The sequence below is a fragment of the Poecilia formosa genome, unplaced genomic scaffold (genome assembly GCF_000485575.1).
Source record: "Poecilia formosa unplaced genomic scaffold, Poecilia_formosa-5.1.2 Scaffold60, whole genome shotgun sequence".
Taxonomy (NCBI): Eukaryota; Metazoa; Chordata; class Actinopteri; order Cyprinodontiformes; family Poeciliidae; genus Poecilia; species Poecilia formosa.
Window position 1 is genome coordinate 952,157 of NW_006799999.1, and position 19,947 is coordinate 972,103.

General features: G+C 36.9%; 1 protein-coding gene across 1 annotated transcript in view; it reads left to right on the forward strand.

Annotated features, from left to right (window-relative positions):
* The window catches only part of LOC103139358 (ephrin type-A receptor 6-like), a 52,582-nt gene that overhangs the window by 31,648 nt on the left and 987 nt on the right, over positions 1–19,947 (forward strand). Inside the window, exons 9-19 of the mRNA XM_007553922.2 lie at positions 9,633–9,757; positions 9,949–10,111; positions 11,527–11,632; positions 12,673–12,740; positions 16,777–16,902; positions 17,570–17,755; positions 17,988–18,049; positions 18,168–18,377; positions 18,458–18,607; positions 18,722–18,915; positions 19,543–19,692. Of these exons, the coding sequence (XP_007553984.1) occupies positions 9,633–9,757; positions 9,949–10,111; positions 11,527–11,632; positions 12,673–12,740; positions 16,777–16,902; positions 17,570–17,755; positions 17,988–18,049; positions 18,168–18,377; positions 18,458–18,607; positions 18,722–18,915; positions 19,543–19,692 (1,540 nt within the window). The remainder of the gene's footprint in view (positions 1–9,632; positions 9,758–9,948; positions 10,112–11,526; positions 11,633–12,672; positions 12,741–16,776; positions 16,903–17,569; positions 17,756–17,987; positions 18,050–18,167; positions 18,378–18,457; positions 18,608–18,721; positions 18,916–19,542; positions 19,693–19,947) is intronic.

Consider the following 19,947-nt stretch of genomic DNA (forward strand, 5'->3'; position numbering starts at 1 on the left):
ATATATTGTGCAACATTCAAAGCCTTTATGTTTTAAACTCAATGTAGCTCCTATAATTATATCTATTACAATGCTTCAGAGCTTTTACTCTAAGTATACTCACCAATATCAGTCATATCTGATAGTTAATGTTGTAATAAATAGCTACGATAATCATTAGTGCATTCAAAATCAAGTTTCAGCTTGTTTCTGTGACTTTGGGTTGCAGTTTGTGGCAGTGTGTTTCACTTTTCCTTCAGTTTTATTCACTGTGCTGGGTTGAGCTTTTCATAACCCCACAGATGTGTTTTGCTTGTCAGCCCTCTTTGTTCATAGACGCTTTGGTGCCACAATGTCAATGTCAGATTGCCTCTGGCCAAGTTTTCAGTTTTCACCTTTCCACATAAAACAGTCTTTTACAAAAAAAAAAGGTCCATCCGTATGGATTGAACCATTGAACAGTCCAATTTATGCAAAATTAACTTAACTTTATATGGAGTGAAAATGATTTGTTTTCTTTTTTCTGAAAGTTTAATTTAGTTTAGTTAAGTTCTCTGACAACTTTGACAGGTAAACTACAAACAACTGACGTCGCTGTTGTCTCTAAAGAGAGAGAAATCTTCCATTACGCTGCAGGAACAGCGCTCTTGATCAGAACGTTCATCTGCACAATGCAGGTCTGACAGGGTCCAAAACAAACAAACCAAAAATAAAAAAAATCACTCTGTGAGTTTTTCAGTTTAATTTAATCCCGCTTCTTTCCAGTCTATTCTAATTCAATATTACGACCCAAAACAAACCAAGATTTAATCTAATTCAGTTCAGTACTGCCAGTTTCAATAAATCAGCGGTTATAAAACACTCAGTTTGTGAAATAGTTGTGTTTATGAAGAAAGGGACAGACAACACTTCTTCAGTTTTACTTTGAGCTGCTTTGGTGTCACGTTGGTATCAAACACATTACCATTTTAGTCTCCTTGTGTTGCTTCCAGTCGACTAGCTAGAAGTAGCTCTGTAATTTTTACAAGGGCTTGAGAAAATATTTATAATTTTTTTAAACTGAAATTTGGCCTCCAAAACTTCAGAATACCATTAACTCCACCTTATAATTTATTAAGCAAATGTGAAATTGAACCTAAATAATAAAATAAATAAAGCCATGTTTCAATTGTCAGTGAATGCATGTTGTTGAACGAGTAACATTGCAGCCCGCTCACACCGGGCTGCAGTAGGAACGGGCTTACTTCTGCCAGTTCCTACTGGCAGGAAGTAAGTTCCTGCTAGTAGGAACTTACTTCCTGTCAGTAAGTTCCTACTGGCAGGAAGAATGTCATCCTTCAGGACCTGATTAGTACAATCTCAGAAAGCCACTGGACCTGTTTGTTCCTAAACATGCATCACCAGTTCATGTTGCAGCAATTTCACTAAAGGAATCCATAGCAATATCCATAAGTGGAAAAGAGGGGCGTGGGGGGTAGCTGTTACATGACTCAAGTAAGTAAAATGTAATGCAAATAATTAAGTCATTATGTTTTTAAAAAGAAATCTGACCAATTGGAAAATATTGTTTTTCTTTTCACTGTCATGAATTAAGCCTCTGGACATATTTAGATTGTGTTTTCATATAGGAAAAACGAATCTTATGATTCTTTTTCTAATCATTTATTGTCATGTTTACCCCACTTTCATTTATTCAGCCGTGTAGGTTTTAATTTAATTGCTTGACTAAGGGATTTCAGCTGATGTAGAGTTCTTTGGTGCTAAGATAATACCAGATTTTGTCAGTTTCCCCCCACTGTGTCTCTACCTAATTGCCTTCTTAATGCATAGAGAACAATAATGTATAAAGCTGTTTTTTAGAGTGGATATGCTGCAAAACATTCTTCTTTCTGTAAAAGCAGATGTCGGCTGTATGTGTGTCACCGCATTCCAGTCTCCCTGGCAAAAGCTGCTAGACTGATGGGAGGATGTCAGAATGCAAAGTAATCTCCACGGAGGAGAAGAGGCAGCCTGTGGGGATGTTCCTATTAGGATGTTTAGGCTGGATTAAGTTGTCAAACTGCTTTTCCTCAGCAGACATACTGTATGCATGCACAACGAGGCACATATGTAAACAAGCAAGATTCATAAAAATGACATTTGCACACAATTACCACCTACAGATATGCATATTGTTTGCCAAAGTTTTTCTCAGTGGCATCCTTGGATTTCTAGCATTTTCCTCCTCCTACCAAGATACAAATGTCTTCTGTTTTTATCCCTGTGGCTTTAAATCTCGTTCTTTAAACCCGATTAACAAAATTTGCATATACTCACTACAATTATTATTTTCATTGCTTAACTTTAGATCTCTAAAGCTAAAGCTTGTCGTATCATATATTGTAGGAAATCCATCGTACAAAATACATAATTCAATATTTTGGATTTTGTAGACTAATCAGATTAAAGTCGTCTCTGTTAAGCTGTTAATTCTCAACAGACTTTACAAGCTGCTCATGCATCTGTGGCTGCATAACTAGTTTTACGGTAAGCCAAGACTCTTCCCGGCCAATGACGGTCAGCTGTCATCCTGACGTTTCTCAAAGCAGTGGCGCAGAGCTGGGAGAGCTGGATGATCTCTCTATTTATGAAGACTGAGCTGCGCTCTGCCCAGAACACGCTGTGGGCTAGTTGTTGCTCAGCAGAGCATTTGTCACTGAAGATTCCTCCCACTTATTTCACTGCAGCGCTCTTTGAAGAAGCACAGAGAGAAGCGAGTGCAAATTGGTGCAAGGGGTTTGCTGCACAGATCAGAAATGTGCAGCACCAACAGGAATTCACCAATGTAGCCTCCCTCTGTATGAAGCATATCAGAACAAATATGAATCTGGTTTGTTGTGCGTTTGTGTTCACCCTCCCCCACCCCCCTTTTACTCTCATATCTCTGAACATAACAGAGCGCAAACAATTTCTTTCCTGGATCACATTAGTAGCAGAGCTGTTCTGGGAAAGCCTCAATGTTTGTTACAGAATATTAGTGAACAAACAACATAATTAAGATCAAGAAAAACACCAGTTAAATCGGGGGTAATGTTGAACTAAAGTTTAGAGCAGACCTAATAAAAAATGTGATTAATGCTCTGGATTGATTGAACAGTGATTGAGGTAATCTAAGAAGCAACCAAGACATCCATGGTGTTGACTGGAGCACTATTGGTCTACTGCTGTGTCTTTAGAGAGCAATGGCCAGGAAAAAAAGCCATGCTTGTTTCAGGCATGTTTAAAGATTGTAGAGGACCACGCAGGCATTTCAAAGGTAGTCCCCTGATCAAATGAGACCAAAATAAATCTTTCACTAAGATTAACATTGGACTTTGAGCACAGCATCCTCACAAAGAAGCACAGTGGTGGTCGCATCATGCTGTGGTATGCTTTTATTCAGCAGCAACAGGAAATGTGGTTGGAATTATTGGGAAGGTAGATGAAGCTAAAACCAGGCAATCCTACAAGTTAACATGTTAGAGGCTGAAAAAAAAAAAAACAAAAAAACATGAGAAAACAACACAGCAATGATGCACAGACAGACGTTTACATTTAGAGGATATCTGGGTCCATAGGAAAGTGGCAAAGGTTGAACACTGATGTTCACAGACAGCATCCGTTCAGTTGCTGAGTTTAATCTATTTTGTAAAGAAGAGTAATTAAAATCTTTGAGTCTAAATGTGTAAAAATGGTAAAGAAATAACCCAAATAACCTGCAGCTTTAATTGCAGCAAAAGTTGGCTCCAAAGTCTTTACACTAAGGCATTTAAAACCTCCAACTCACAGTGATGTAAAAAAAAAAAAAAAAAACGTTATTTTTATTCCATATAATGTATTTTTGTGGTCTATCACCAAAAATTGCAATGCAATACATTGATATTGGAGTATGAATACTTTTTAGAGGCACTGTTTAGGGTAAATAATATAAAAACTGTTGAGTCTTTCACTAACTCTACTTTCATGATGTAAAGTTAGTGGGAGTCCAAGCACTGTTACCAGGATGGATTTTTAAAGTTTTATACTTTGTCAGTAAACATGTACTGGCTTTAAAAGGGAAGGAAACTTCATAATTTAGTGAGATTTGATTAATTCTTTTTAACACTCATGCATGGAAATATTAATTTAATGACATTAAAACATCAGAATATATTTTATTAATGATCATGAGCAATAATGATTTTGGACAGTTGAACTGTTTGATAAATTAAATAATGGAGGAGGAGGAGGATCACCTTATAATTATTGGTTTGGCTAATAAGACTATACTTAGCTTTAATGAGGGGCAAATTAATGCATGTAATTACTTTTTTTAACATAATGCTAGATTTGTGTGGATAGGTTTTCTCCCAATAATTGTAATTATGTTAAATAGTATTTTTTTTTTATATTTCACGTATATTGGTGTATTACTATACATTTGATCATATGAAACATTTAGGTGTGACAAAGCAGCAAAAACAATAGAAATTAAAATTTCAAATATTTTTTCACACTCTGTTTAGGCATGGCTGAGTTTTTATTTAGATTCAAATAACTTTTCTCTCTTTATCTGCAATTGGATGTGTTGTTATTGAGGAGTTTTATTTATTCAGTCAAAAATCACCTGTTGATCTTATCGTTTTGTGTGGGCTGCAAACTTCCCATAACAGCAGGACAATTCGCACATCAAGATGTTTCCATACCCGCTGCAGGAAAATAAGGAATGAAACATTTAGTGTGCAGTTAATTTTTTTTTTATCTAGAGGAACATACTAGACTCTAACCATAAGCGTGCAAAACCATGCGAGAGAACCCACCTGTTTTTGTTTATTAAACTAAAGCAATGCCAAAAAAAATGGAGATGCAGTAAAAACCTGAGCCTACCTTTGTTGCTTCCATCTCATTTAAAATGCTAAGCAGCAGCCAAGTTGTGCTAATGAAAGCAATTCATTTATCATTAGCAGCTCTAAAACCGTCTATTAAACTAGACATTTTGTCTGGCGTGAATAAGTGTGTTTTAGCGCAATGCCAGGAAAGATGGGCATCAGCAATTAATCTAAGAGAGAAGCATCGATTCTGTCCATCAATCTGTTGATAGTTGTAAAGCCTTTTTCAAACAATTTTAAGTCCATCGTTCTACAGTGAAACAGCGTCATTCACAATCTTCAGGTTTGATGATTGAACATTGGTGTTCACAGACAGCATCCTTTCAGTTGATGTCTGTGACTTTCTTTAAGACCCGGGCATCAAACTCAATTTCACCGAGGGCCACTTCAGCATATTGGCCCCCCTCAACGGGCCACATTGACGGTATAAATCAGGAGTGCATCCCTGCTAAAACACACCCCAGACAAAAGGTTGACTTCCCTCATTCAGAGGCTTATAATGAGTTAATGGTCCAGGTGTGTTAGAGAAGGAATCCATCTAAAGCTGCAGATGGTAGCTCTGGAAAACTAGACTTGGGCACCTCTAGCATAAATGTATAAAAATACAATGTTAAAAATAAATTAAACACCACCTCATATTGTTAAATAACTGATTTTATGCACTGAAGTTTTAAATATTACATTTGAGTTTCCATGCATGTAAAATTACTGCTCAGTTTAAAAATTACAATATTTAAATCAGTGTTTAAAGGTAAGCAACAAATAATAAAAACAAGTCACATGGGCAGACATTATAGACTTTACACAGAGATTTAGTCTCAGAGGCAACTAAAATCAATTAATTAAAAAAATCCTTTCTGAACATCATCTCATGGTCTCTGAACTAAATGTGTCTTTCTGACCGGGAGCTGATGGCGTGTTGAAGAGTTATGGACCGGACGCTTTGGAGCGTCTGGTTAGGAAGCGCATTACAAACCTTTGGTTGAAATGGAGCGTTAAATTCAAGTCTCCATTACAGACCAGAGAAAACTAAAGAGAATGCAACGTTGTGTTAATCCATTTGAGGAGCCGGCAGTTTATCTTGAGGAAATAAATGACGATGCAAAAGTTAATTAGACTGTAACATGCGCAGTCCGCTGCTCAACCACTGCGGACGTGGCTCCACTGCTGCGAAGAATTAGAAACCGCTGGGAGAAACTCATCCAGCGGATTCAACAAATGGAGCCTCTTGGTGCAAGTTACCCAGGAGAGCGGCGTTCTGGAGGAGCTGCAGACGTAACATCTGTCCATTTAGGAGAAGCGAAACCCCCCAAAAAAAAGGAACAAAAAAAGGAAAAAAAATCCTGGTAAAAGGGCACACCGGACCGCGCAGGGTAAAACACTCACAGAGTTCAGTTGGTCTGTTTGGACCACATGTGGCCCGCGGGCCTTGAGTGTGACACATGTGCTTTAAGAAGTCACTTGCTTAGTGAACTAAGATCCACTTGTGTGCAAACTAAGTGTCACATGATTGTTGTTTGCTTTATGGTAGAAAAATGACATGTTCAAAATTGTCTGCATGTTCTGTAAAAGAACAAAAACTTTATGTGTGTGACGCTCAGTGAATGTTTGGTTTGTCAAAGGAGTAATGAAACATGGTTCAGGATTTGGGCTTGTTTTGCAGCACCAGAATCAAGTTTTAGGAGGCTTTCCCAACGACTGACTCTTTCCTAATTGGATTATGCAAACAGTGAAATGTTGTAAAGTAGACTGGCCCATGTGAGATTCATAATTTCCTACAGAAAACAAGACATACATTTTGTTTTCCTTTTGTTTTACAAACAAAGCAAGTGTGAAATCTCACGTTAGCTCAGGTTTACATATTTTCAGTGCACGGTGAAAATCCCCTCAGTTCCATTATGTTCCAATGCATAAAACTTTAGAAATGATAAAGTGTGACTGTACATGCATAATGCATCTAATTTATTCTTAGCAAATTGTCTTGACTTGTAAACTTTATTGCTCTGCTGCTCCCATTAGAGTGATCTATCCTTTTGTGGAACAACTGGTCTCGTGAACGTTTTCCACTGTTTTGGTGTCCTGATTCAGTGGAGGATTTTCACTCTTTGCTTCCCCCCCTCATTCCCTTCTGCTGATTCTCCTCTGTTTTCACCCCCCTGCTCTGGGAAAAAAAAAGAAAAAAAAAAAAAAAGCTGTCTTCTATTTTTATGCTCAGATGCTGGGGAGATGCAACCTCATGGGATTTTTTTGCAGCTCTCCCTGTTCACTCATTCGCGCTCTCCTCTTGGCTTCCTTTCCTTCGTTTTCTTCATCTTTTTTAGCATCTGCTAAGGGTTAACCCATTTTCACATGTTTTCAGATTTTCTATTGCATTAGGCTGAGAGTTCTGTAAATAAATTAAAGTTATTTTCCTAGAGAATCTCATAGATGGAGGTACCTTGAAAGGCAATTGCTTTGTCCCAAACTAAAATAGGTTATTGCATAAGAGCACATGGGGGTTTTTCAAATATTCAAAATATTTTTTTATCTTGATGCACAAAAAGCTTTTCTTTTTCTGTTGGTTTTTGGCCTATATAATACACTCAGCATGCAAAAAGCTGAGAAAATCTTGCATAGTAATGTCCCTTATATGGTTTACATATGTCATTTGTGGCTTTAACAGCTACTAGCAACTAATTTTCAATTCTTATTCAAAGTTTCTGAGCACTAGTGAGTTTTTAAGATATTTTTCAACAGATCCCTCCAAATCACAAGAATTAATCTCATATCATTTCATGCAAGAAGTCCCTGAAGGCCTCAGAGCCCAGGCATTATGCGCCTCCATCACGAAAGCTGACAAACTGTCACCACCTAAAGAAAAGCCTCCTTTCTGCATGTGGACGTTCTGCCTCTGTGGGTTAAAGTTAACCCTTTGCATTCCCTCCTAAAGTTTTGTGGATTTCCTAGGCAATGCAGAAGTAAAAACATTCACCGTTTCATTTCCAAGAATTCGAAACGTGAAATTCTAAAATAAATGTAGAGGACAGGACAATATATTTTAATTTAATTCAAAGACAGAATTTGGTCACACAACGGCAAACTGAATTTGTTTGCTTTTGAACTGCGAGTCGTGAAAGAAATGTTTTTTTTATTATTTTGTCAATAATAGCTGCAATAACGGTCAACAGAATGTGATCCTGCTGTCATTTATACCAATTAGAACAATGTAACATTTTTACCTCAGGATATACACTGTCTGAAAAAAGATAACCTTTCTTTCTCTGTGTCTGACTTTACATAAAACTGAATTCTTCTTAATTCAAGTCTGTTAGGATTAAGAAAATTATTTATTTTTTTTCCATATGCCAGAATGAGAGAGACTTCTTATTCAGTTTTATTCTTTACTTGCAACAAAACACCCCCACAACATAATGCTGCCAGTCCCCCTCTTTAGCACGGTTTCTTAGAGATGTCTCCTAAAAAGTAGGTATTCGCCTTGGAATATATGTGTAAGCTTGAATCTGACTTTTGAGCCATCACTCTTTTGGAGAAACTGTTGTGGCATTTACTAAACAGGAATTATTTTGGCCGTTTTTAATTGGCTGATAATAGGAAAAGTCCAGTCTGTTTTAATGTCAGACAGTGAGGGTAAAAAAAAAAAAAAAAAAGCTTATGTAACCTTTTACAACTTATAAATAAAAATCTGTTTTCGACTGTACGAAACCAGACTTGTATCAAAAGACAGAATTTTTGTATGCTTATGTGAAAAACTCATATTTTTGCAAGTGTCAGCGTTCGATTCCTGCTTTCGGCGTGCTCCACTTCTCCTCTGCTGCTCTTTTTTAATGCGAGTGTTTGAGCTGCTGAACTGTGAAGTGTTCTGTCTGAGCCGAGAAAATCTTGGCTTCATGGCAAGATGGGAAAGTTGGGTCTGCGACACAAGCACAACTGAATGAATGTAGCGACATGTTGCAGTCTTTAAGAGCCCCGTCCACTCTGAGTCTGCGGCCATTTGTCTGGACCAGGTTATCTGCTTCTCTGAGCGTGAGAACCCTCTAGGAAACATGTCTGGTCCTGAATTAGTATTCCAGTGATAATCCTTCAAACAGTAAGCTCAGCAACAGAGATCTATTAGTTTGTTGAATCTCACCGCAGCACCTCTGAGGATAATTGGTGGTAAATATTTGAACTTCTGATTGATGATTTTATCGTGTTTGTAGAATCCTTTTGCCCAAATTCAAAAGGTGATGCAACCGTTTTCAACAGCATGCTGAAAATGCTGTTGAAAATGGAAATGTATGTGTGGTGATATGGGAAAAAATACTTTCCTGCTTTGAATCTGCACATTATACAAGAGTTTGGTGGTTAAATAACTGCTTGTTGGTCTTTTTTTACTTTTAGCTTTTTCTAAAATCTGGTAAATTGCTTTGAAGTTGTTACATCACTTTTATAAAAAAAAAAAAGTTTATAAAGATTTTCTACTGCAAGTTTTGAAGTGATGATCTACAGGACATGGCATTTCTAAAAAAAATCACTACTTTACCTTCTTCTTGTGCTATTTTACCTCTTAGAAGTCTGAGAAGGTTTTGTTTAGTGAGTGTAACTGTGTTCTGATGACTTGAACTCTTTTAGGTCATTAGTTTCTACAGTCTGCTGTTCTTCTTAAGAAGGACTCTTCTTGAGTCAGCTCCAAACTTGATAAGGTGCATTTCTTCAGTGTTTTTGTCTTTCATGTAATATTTCAATTCTCTAAATTCCCTTCTTTTCTTCTTTTCTGCCTTTACTTAGGTCCTGCCTTCGTGGGAATAGTAAGTGAAGACTGGGCCACCCACAACAGCATCGCCCTCTCCTGGTCAGAAGTAGAACAGCCGCCTTCAGACATTGTGGACTATGAAGTCAAATACTATGAAAAGGTAAAATTATTAAATATCAGTGATACTTTATCACTTTTGTTTTCACCTTGTCTGATTTTAAAGATATTCAGATAAAAATAAATAAATAAATAAATAAAGATGTGTCTTGGTCTCTGATAACAAGCAGGAGTACAACCCAGTTATCTAATTCTTGTTTAGCATTTACTCATTATCTGTTCACGCCCATCCAGGAGCAGGAGCAGCTGAGCTACTCGTCAACCCGGACCAAATCCACCAGAGTGGTAGTCACAGGCCTCAGACCCTCGACCGTTTACGTCTTTCATGTGCGGGCTCGTACTTCAGCCGGCTACACAGCTTACAGCCCCAACTTTGAGTTTGCAACTGCACCTGAGGGTATGAGGGTGAATGTTGGAGTCTGTGTTCATAAAGGCTCGGTCTGAGGTAGAAAGATGGCATGTTTTCAAGTCGCACACTTTTCAAGCAGTCCATTAGGTGCTCAAATCATTATCATCAGCTAAATCCTTTCAGAAATTTGTGGTCTTTCTTTGCTAATTACTGTTGTTCAGCTGTGAGCTATGCCACAAGCTCAAAACTCCTTCAAATCTGCTTTTGATTTTGCTGGAAATATAATATGATATATTTTAATAATATAATGTAATATGACTCTTCAAAAGTTTAGACAATACCCTCAAACATATCATTTTTGAGATTTCCATAATTGTTTTTATACTTATTAGCTTTTGTTACACCAATTGTCTGGAAAACCTATTTCTACCAACCACATCTGAACATGTTTCTTTATGTTAATTGTAAGATTACACTTTGGTGTATGTTATTTGCTCTTGCATCTCCTCCTCGGGGAAGTGATGAAATTAATGCATTGATCTACATACTGTACTGCTATCTATCATAGCCAGATCACCCTAAATTGACAGAAGCTACCTTGAGGATTTCTGTCAACAACTGCAGCTGAATTAAAGATCAGCGAGGATCCACCAGTAGAGACATAAATAAAAATAAAAACTCCAGAAAGGAGAAGGCAGCCTGGGTATGTACAAGTAAAGCTCAAAAAATGTGAACACTGTGAAAAATGTGGGTTATTAATTGAAGGTTGAGTGGAAGGAAGAAAAGGTCATACAAAACTGTTCACCACAACCTTAAAACCCATTTGAGAATGTTGAGGAGCTTTATAAGGAGTCACCTGAGGCTGGAATCAGCTTGTCAGGAAATGATACGCAAAGATGATGCCGACTCATGAGTTACAAATAGATAACATCAGAGGTATCTTACAGAGGCTAAGGAGAAAAGGGGCTGCACTGATGCTGAGTGGTCCAAAGTTTTCTTTTCAGATTAAAGGAAGGTTGCCGTTGCATTTGGAAATCAAGGTCCCAGAGTTTGGAGAGAGAGTGGAGAGGCACAGAATCCATGTTGCTTAAAGTCCAGAGTGAAGTTTCCACAGATAGTGATGGTTCTGGTTGCCATTACATCTGGTTGTGTTGATTTACTGTTTCATTTCTGAAATGACGCTGATGTTTAAAATATCCAATTGCAATCAGTCTTATTTATTATTCAAATTATTATTAAGACTTTTTGAATATTGGGTTTTTATTATAAGCTACAAGCCTATGAAATATTTCAGTTTAGGTGGAAATAAATCAACACAATGTTTAACTTTCACTTCCTGAAATAAGTGACAACATTTTGAACTTTTTTCATGATATTACATTTTTTGTGTGTGTGTGTTGCGCTTGAAAAGGGTTTGCTCATTTTTCCATTGTCACCTCTTGCTTTCCTCTCACCTCCTGTAGATCCAGACATTGCTGATCAGGGTCAGGTTCTGGTTGTTGTCACAGCTTCTGTTGGCGGCTTCTCCCTTCTGGTAATCCTCACCCTCTTCCTCCTCATCACAGGACGGTGAGTCTTCTTCGTTTTCGACTGCTCACTCCTGTGCCGTTCTGCACAAACGCCCTTCCTTCTCCAACTCTACAAAGTAATGCTTCAGAAATCTGTTAATGGACTCTTGTTTTTTTTTTTTTTTTGCCACTGAGCAGACACTCTTATTTTCCAAATGGCTGAACCCATTTTCTGCCTAATTACCCAGCATGTAACACACGTACCAGCAGTTTGCTCCATTCCATTAACCTCCACAGGTTTGCCCAGACTGTTGTCTGTTCACCTCTCGTTAACAGGGATTTACCTTTAGTAGCTCGAGTTAAAAAAAAACTATAAAAATTAACAAAAAATAAAAAAATCACAGCTGTAGTTCTAATCACTATCTACTCAGTTTATCTCTGGGCAGTGATGTAAACTGAGACTATCTGCACTCAGAAAATTGTTGCCTTTCACAAATGGTGTGGCTATTTTTTTTTTTATATATTCTCACCTTTGTTCCTGACTGTAGTCACTACAATTTCCATTCCAATTTCACCTGAAATTCACTGTGTTTGAGTGTTAAAACATCTATGGTGACATTTCTGTTTCAGTACATATCACTAACCAGATAGGAACGGAAGCTGTTTTGTTGTGCTTTGTGCTCTGGGAGAGATTCAGTACCAGTTTTTATGAGTAGGTGTCAGAAAACGTATAGCATGAAAGTGACCTTTATGATCCATTACGTTTGATTTTGCTGCATTTTATTTAAGCATCAGTGACTCAATAAAAGTATGGTAAAACTATTTAAATATATGCTAACAGCAATAAAAAAAAAAGTCCTGCTGCATTTTAAATCATGACATTTTCGAAGAGCAAACTTCCACTTTTACTTAAAAATAAATGCCTCCTTTAGTTTTATTGCTTATTTTGTGTTAGTTTATACCAAATAAGGAATGTGCTATAAATACAGATTCTATTTAGTCTCTTTTGTCTTGCATGTTTCTAATTTTTGGCTGTATTAGCAATTTAACTATGTGGTTCTGAAACAGTTACACTTTTGTTCATTTTGTTCTTCTGTGCAGGTGTCAGGGATACATTAAAGCCAGGATGAAGTCAGAGGATAAAAGAACTCGTTTCCACAGTGGACATGGTACTGTATATAAAGTTCTGTTTTTTTTCTCTCTCTCTCTTTCTTTCCCTTGCACAAGTGTGTATAGTAACCAGTGTAACAGATGCACCAGGTCCCAGAACCTTTAATTTTCACATAAACTTGTGCAAGAGACTCTAGTTTGGAAAAGATCCATTCTTTATCCAGAGCATCCGTTTTCAATTTAAAAGCAGGTGCTCTTATTTGCACTCCCAAGTATTTTACTCATCTCTCTCAAACGTCTGTCCTCTCATTAAAAAACCATGCTTGCTTGCAAATTTGTCCTGCCTCAAAGCTGCCTTCCTGGACTCTTACTGAGTTCCTCATGCATAAATATTCTCTCCTACTGCTCTCCTCCTGTTCTTCACACTCAAACCTCCTCAAATTTAACCTGGACAGGGCTTGATACAGTCAATGTTATGTGGCTGTATAAACAACCCAAAGAAGGCTGTGGTGTCTCAGGTCTACCATTTTGGTCCCACAGACCCGATTTGCACTGTCAAATGGTCACGTTGAAATTCTGCAACAAAAGACGGGTTCCCTGAAGTTGTTAAAAAGGTTCATATTTAAATGAATAAATATGTTTGTACAATCAAAGTTATTTAATTGTGTAGGATAAACAGTCCAAATAAGGCAACGGTGTCTTCTTTGAACTGTCACCACTACAAATGGGCAATATTTGTGCATTTCTATATGAGGTTATGGGTTTGAAAGAGATATTTATAATATCTGAGCGCAGAAATGGGAAATGTTGCTCTTAGATTTAACATGTAATGAAAGCTTATAGTTTAATACATGTTGTCTCTGTTTGTTGAAATATAAGTGAACCAGAAATATATATCTTAAGTCATTCTGAAGCCACTATTCCTTCTTTCAGGGATCATTTGCTGGGAAAGTCAAAATATTGAAAAGAAATACAATGGTTGTTCGGAGCTGAGTGACATTTTAGTTGGAAAGATTTTTGAGATGGCATTGACAGCTATAAGGAGAAAAGGATACAGTCAGTCTCAAAAGACTTGAAGGAATTGCTGCTTACAAGAAAAAAATCAACTGAATTTATTCAGAATCCTTGAGAAAATGGTTGAATTTCTCAAACGTCATTCGCGTAATTTCCAGAATAATATCTATAAAAATAACAATATTGATGGAAGCAGGAATTGATTAGCTCTAAGAAGGCTGGCAAAATAAGTTTAAACGTGAGTCTTGGCATAGAAATTGAGAAAGACATGTTGGTTTATAGTCCGAGAAAGTTAAGTGACTGAAGAACAAAGAGAATTGATCAGCGGCTGCCTTTGTTCCTCTTACAGAATCAGAGAAAAATCAGAGGAAAAAAGAAATCTGAAGGTGAAGGAACACATTAGCAAAATGGACAAATGACCAAAGGATACGTCGTCAGATGAACAGCATTTAGCAGCGTAGAAAAACAGAACAAATCCAACTCACTTTCAGATTGTCACAAAGTGGAGTTTGAAATATTACAAAATGAAATGCAAATCGCATCAGTACGTGCCTTGTATAGTTAATTTAGAAACATATCCAAGGAAACTGCTATGAGACAGATCCGCTTTGCAGAGCTTCTGTCTTTTTCCTGCCTTTCAAACATCATAGTAAACTCCTTTTATTGGATTTTTACAAAATACGCTCTTTCCTTTGAGAATTGCTGCACTGGCCATATTATGGGGCTAAAATTACAGATAACTGTGAGTTATTGATTTCCCCGAAGGAACAATGTATCTTTCTTTGGGAACTAAGTGATCCTCCGTGCTATACTGAAGCCATTTGTGCTGTGGATTTTCAATTTGATTCCATCGGGGAGAGGGGGGGAGGGTCTTGTCAGACTCTTGAGAAAGCTGTTCTGTCTTGTTTGGGCCGGATGGCGAGACATTTGATTGATCTGGAACAAACAAGGACAGTGAAGATTAATGCTACAACACAGGGAATTAACCAATATATGCACAGATCTGCTCTGCTGTTGCATTAACCTACCACAGTTTCTGTTTGAGCTTACGATTATTGTCTGTGTTCAGTTTTTTTCTCTTACTGAGTAAAAAATAAACTGTTTTTATTTTTTTCTTCTTCTTGGTTGACGATAATTCCAAAAATTCAAGTTATTTAAATTTATTGACTAATTTGTTAATTGCATAGTCGGGAGGCCTTCCATCAGTTACTGCACATCTATGATTATGTAGGCTGATTTAGACTCATTTTGGCACATTAAACATAATACATTGTTGAAGGCAAACATTTCATTTGTTGTATGTTTTTTTTTTTTTTTTGCAGTTGGCACTTTAAATTTCTCAAAGAATAAACCACAAATTATAAAACATGGCATATAATTTATTGTATACTTTTATAGAATTTTATTTAAGCTACAGCTAACAAGTCTCAGTTAGACAGTAATATCAAAATTGATTTATTTTGTTTCATAATTGCTCAAAGTTTTTGCAAGTAGATACTTTTTTAATTGGATGAAAACATAATTATCATATTTAAAGAATAAAGTCTTTGCCAATAAAGAAATATGTTTTGATTGCTTTTTATTTATGTTGTGAAATTCAACCATGAAATTAAGTTATCGTAATATAAATTGTTGTGGTAGAGTTAATCTGCAGATGAATTAGATGTATGCTAACCTACTGTGATGTGGTACGACCTGTCCAGGGTGTAGCCCAGTGCCCAATGACTGCTGGATGGGCGCAATGATAGACAGATGGATAGCTCTATATTAAACTACATTTAGCTCAGAAACTGGAATGATACTGTTTCCACATGTTTGCTGAAATCCCTGAAATGATTTAATGTTATTTTGATAACTGTAATTCTTGCCTTCTCTGGTGTTTCCTTGCTTGTTCTTTCCTGTTTTTTTTTTTTGTTGTTTTTTTTTACTGGAGGCTCAGTCAGGCAGGTAGTGCCAGCAGGCTCAACAAACTAGTAAAAAACAGATTCTTCTTCTTCTTCGTCTTCTACAGACACCCCAGAGACAGAGGTGCAATTCAGGCTCCAGACTTGAATCTGTCTCAAACAAAGCTTTCAACTTTCTGCAATGTGAGCTGACAAAGCTATAAAGTACATTTTGTCCCAACCTCTCCTGCTAGAGGATCCCATGGTCTCCTTCTAGTTAGCGTTTGTGCCAGTCATCATCCACCCTGCTCTGCAGCAACATCCCAAGGCTCGCCCAAACAGCAGGTTGCTGGAGTCTGGCCGCCTATAGTATCGGGGTTATATAACTTTGGGGATTTTTCTCACCTTCATACTTCATATTTATTCCAGTTTTTTTTTTCCCCTCCATCTCTTGACAGAAATACAGCAAAGTTAAAAGATAATAGAAACAAGTACTCCACCAGTTATTGACTTACAAATTTCTTTGGGACTGTCCCTGACAGTGTTCGAAAAAAGATGTCTAGGTTGAAAAAGCCTCGTCTCTTAAGAAAAATTATCCCACGTATAATGAACAGTTGTGAGCTGCTATAAGGCAGTATTTGATACGTTTTCTACATTAGATGTTGAAGGTTGTTGAAAGATCTTAAGGTTCAAGATTTGGCACGTACTGCTCTGTGTGATTAAAAAAAAATATACTGAAACTAGCCCGAGGCTCAAAACAGGGAGACAGAGTCAAATTAAAAGATATGTATCTATAAGATTTTAAAAAAAGTAATTGAAGTGTACAAATGTGTGATAGTTACTGTATATATTTTAATGTGAAGACAGTGCAAATGACAAACTCTAGTGGAAAGTGGACACAAAAGAAGCTCATGATGTATAAATCAAAAGTACATTTGCTGAAACAGAATCAGAAAACAGTTTCTTGTCAACTTGTGATTTAAACACACATTTACAGATTGATTAAAGAATAAAATATGATGTGCCGCTAATGTAAGTGGTCATGTGTTACTACAGAATGTGCCTTACTTTACGTGTATATATTGCGTTTTTTTTTTTCTTTTACATACAAACATTTCCTTGAAAAACATCCACGGAAAGCTTGAAAGAAATATCCAATATGATGTTGTGATGTTCATGTATGTCTTTTATGCATCAGTCCCATTTTCTGGAATAAAGACGTACGTGGACCCAGACACATATGAAGACCCAACACAGGCTGTGGAAGAATTCGCAAAGGAGATAGACCCCTCGTACATATGCATTGACAGAGTGATTGGTGCTGGTGAGATTATTACTAATCCTTATCAGTAGATTGCTGTAATTTGTGAATTTATACAAAGTGCCTGGAAGTTTGAGAGCATTTTCAAAATGTGGTATCACCTTAACTTAGGTGCTGTTTTTAAAAAAAATATTACACAAGTCTGCCTAAGCTGTCTCAGTTATTATTATTGGGCACTTGAGAAAGAGACATGATCTCATTTTATGTCAAGGAAGATAGTAAAAATTAATGATTAATACTATAAACTTGTCATTGAATGTTTTTATGGTGTCTAATTGCAGCTGTTTTTAAGGAAATTTATGGTTTTGTGGCTTAGACATGAAAAGTTGAAACTGCGGACTGCAATCAACACTTTTCATTAAACTGAACAGATGGTCCCTGCACTAAATACCGAGGGTTGCTGCCGTTTGGTGATTTCCTGTCACACAGTCTCCATCTAGTGGACAAGAAGCGCAATTACCAATATTCAGGATAAAGGCGAAATGACAAAGTTCTACACTTTTACATGAAACATTTAATCAAATATGTTTTTATTGAAGTTGTGTCTGCTAAAGCTCAATATGAAGAGTTCATATGTTAATACCACAAGGAAAATAAATAACTATAATACATTACTAAAGAGTCTGATTCAGTACATAGGAGTTACTGTAGTCTTGATTTGTCTTAACAGGTGAGTTTGGAGAGGTGTGTAGTGGGCGCCTGCGTATTCCTGGAAGAAAGGACGTTGCTGTGGCAATAAAGACTCTTAAAGGTGGCTATATGGAAGAGCAGAGACGGGAGTTTCTGCGTGAGGCCTCCATCATAGGACAATTCAACAACTCTAACATAATCAGGCTGGAGGGAGTTGTCACTAAGAGTGAGCTGAATTCATTTTTTGTGTGTATGTAAAACCATTGTATTTTATTCTTTAAAGAAAAAACAATGGTTTTATTATCTTCTGATATTTGATATATTTTACCAGCAGTCTACTTATGTTTATTTGTAATCACCTTTCAATAGAGGCTCGCTTTTAAAATCCAATCCCCTTTTGTTTCCTGCATGCATCTTTTAAACAGTTTCACACTAAGTACTTTTCTCCATTCTCTCAGGTAGACCAGTGATGATAGTAGTGGAGTACATGGAAAATGGAGCGCTTGACGCTTTCCTGCGGGTATTGAGAGTTTTTCATAATTCAGATATTTATTTGTACATCAACTACAGGAAAAAACAACAACACTTTCTTACTTATTTATCTTGTTTTCTCTGTTGTCTGCATCTCCAAACTCCAGACCCGTGAGGGCCAGTTCACTGTGCTCCAGCTGATTGGCATGCTGCGTGGCATCGCAGTCGGCATGACATACCTTTCAGACATGGGTTACGTTCACAGGGACCTGGCTGCTCGCAACATCTTGGTGGATGAAAACTTGGTGTGTAAGGTGTCGGATTTTGGCATGTCGAGGATCCTTGAAGATGACTCTGAATCCGCTTACACAGCTACAGTGAGTGTGGAAATGGCAGCTCCAAAATGATTTTATGGTAAAACAAACTCTGAGGACGATTCTGTGTTGCTTTGAATCAGGGAGGAAAAATACCGATACGCTGGACAGCGCCAGAGGCTATTGCTTATGGAAAGTTTTCTTCAGCTAGTGACGTATGGAGCTATGCCATTGTTATGTGGGAAGTGATGTCATATGGTGAAAGGCCCTACTGGGAAATGTCCAATCAAGATGTAAGTTTCTGCTTACATACAATCAATAAAAGCTCCAAGATTATCAGAATGATGTTATTTTAACAATAAAAACATCTAATCCAGTAGTTGTTTTTTTGCTGACATTTCTCTTAGGTTATATTATCAATTGAAGAAGGGTATCGTCTACCAGCACCAATTGGCTGTCCTGTGACCCTACACCAGTTGATGCTGCACTGCTGGCAGAAGGAGTCCAGCCAACGCCCAAGCTTTAACGATGTGGTTTCTTTCCTTGACAAACTCATAATTAATCCCAGTAGTATGCTGACTCTGGTCAATGACTCTCTAAGGTAAATGTCAATTTATTGTAAATGTCTGTGACTGCCTCCAAACCACAAACAAAGACGGAGTACTACAACCATACTAAAGAATGAAAACCATAATTACAAGAGTAAAGTCATAACATTTTGAGCATAAAGTTGTAATATTATGAGAATAAGGTTGTATTATGAGAATAAAAGTCATACTATTACAAGAATGAAGTCATATGTGAATAAAGTGGAGATAATCTGAGAATAAAGTCATAATATTTTTAGAATACAGTCATAATATCACAACTTTATTCTCATAATACAATGACTTTATTCTTGTAATATTATTTTTTTTTATTTTTCTAGCGTAGCCCTAACAGCAAAAATGACAATTAATGCTTTTACAAAAAGTAGTTATTTTTTTTAGTTTGCTTTTGACCTTTATTAATAATAATTGGAATATATTTTCATAAGTGAAAAAAATCAAAGATACAGTACATCCCATACCTCAGTGAAAGAAGAGTAGTATTTCTAAAGTGTATTTTTTTTTATTTTTTTTTTTATAATTTACTTTGCACTATTAAGTAGCCAAATAAAATCAGCCATTCAGTTTGTTGACATGCCAACTTGACTTTGTATCAGCTAATATGCTGTTGGTCTTCTCAGTTTTTCAGATTCTCCTGAGGAGATGCCAGACTACCCTCTTTTCATCTCTATTGGCGACTGGCTAGACTCCATCAAAATGAGCCAGTATAAGAGCAACTTCCTTGCAGCAGGATACACTACACTGGATTCTATTGCAACTATGAGTATAGAGTAAGTGGAGCTAAATTATAAGGAGTGATGCTGCACAGAAATAGAGCATTAAACTCAAAGAGAAATGAGAACACTGTCAAAGCAATGCATCAAGAACTGTGTGGATTGTGCAGAGTGCTGTATATGAGAAGGCATGTATTTGATACAAAAGGTCGTGGTTTTTGACATGCCAAATAAATGCGTGGCAGTTTAGTTTCAGTTCACATTAAGAGTAGCTAAATATACAACTTCATCACATTTTCAGGATCCTTAATA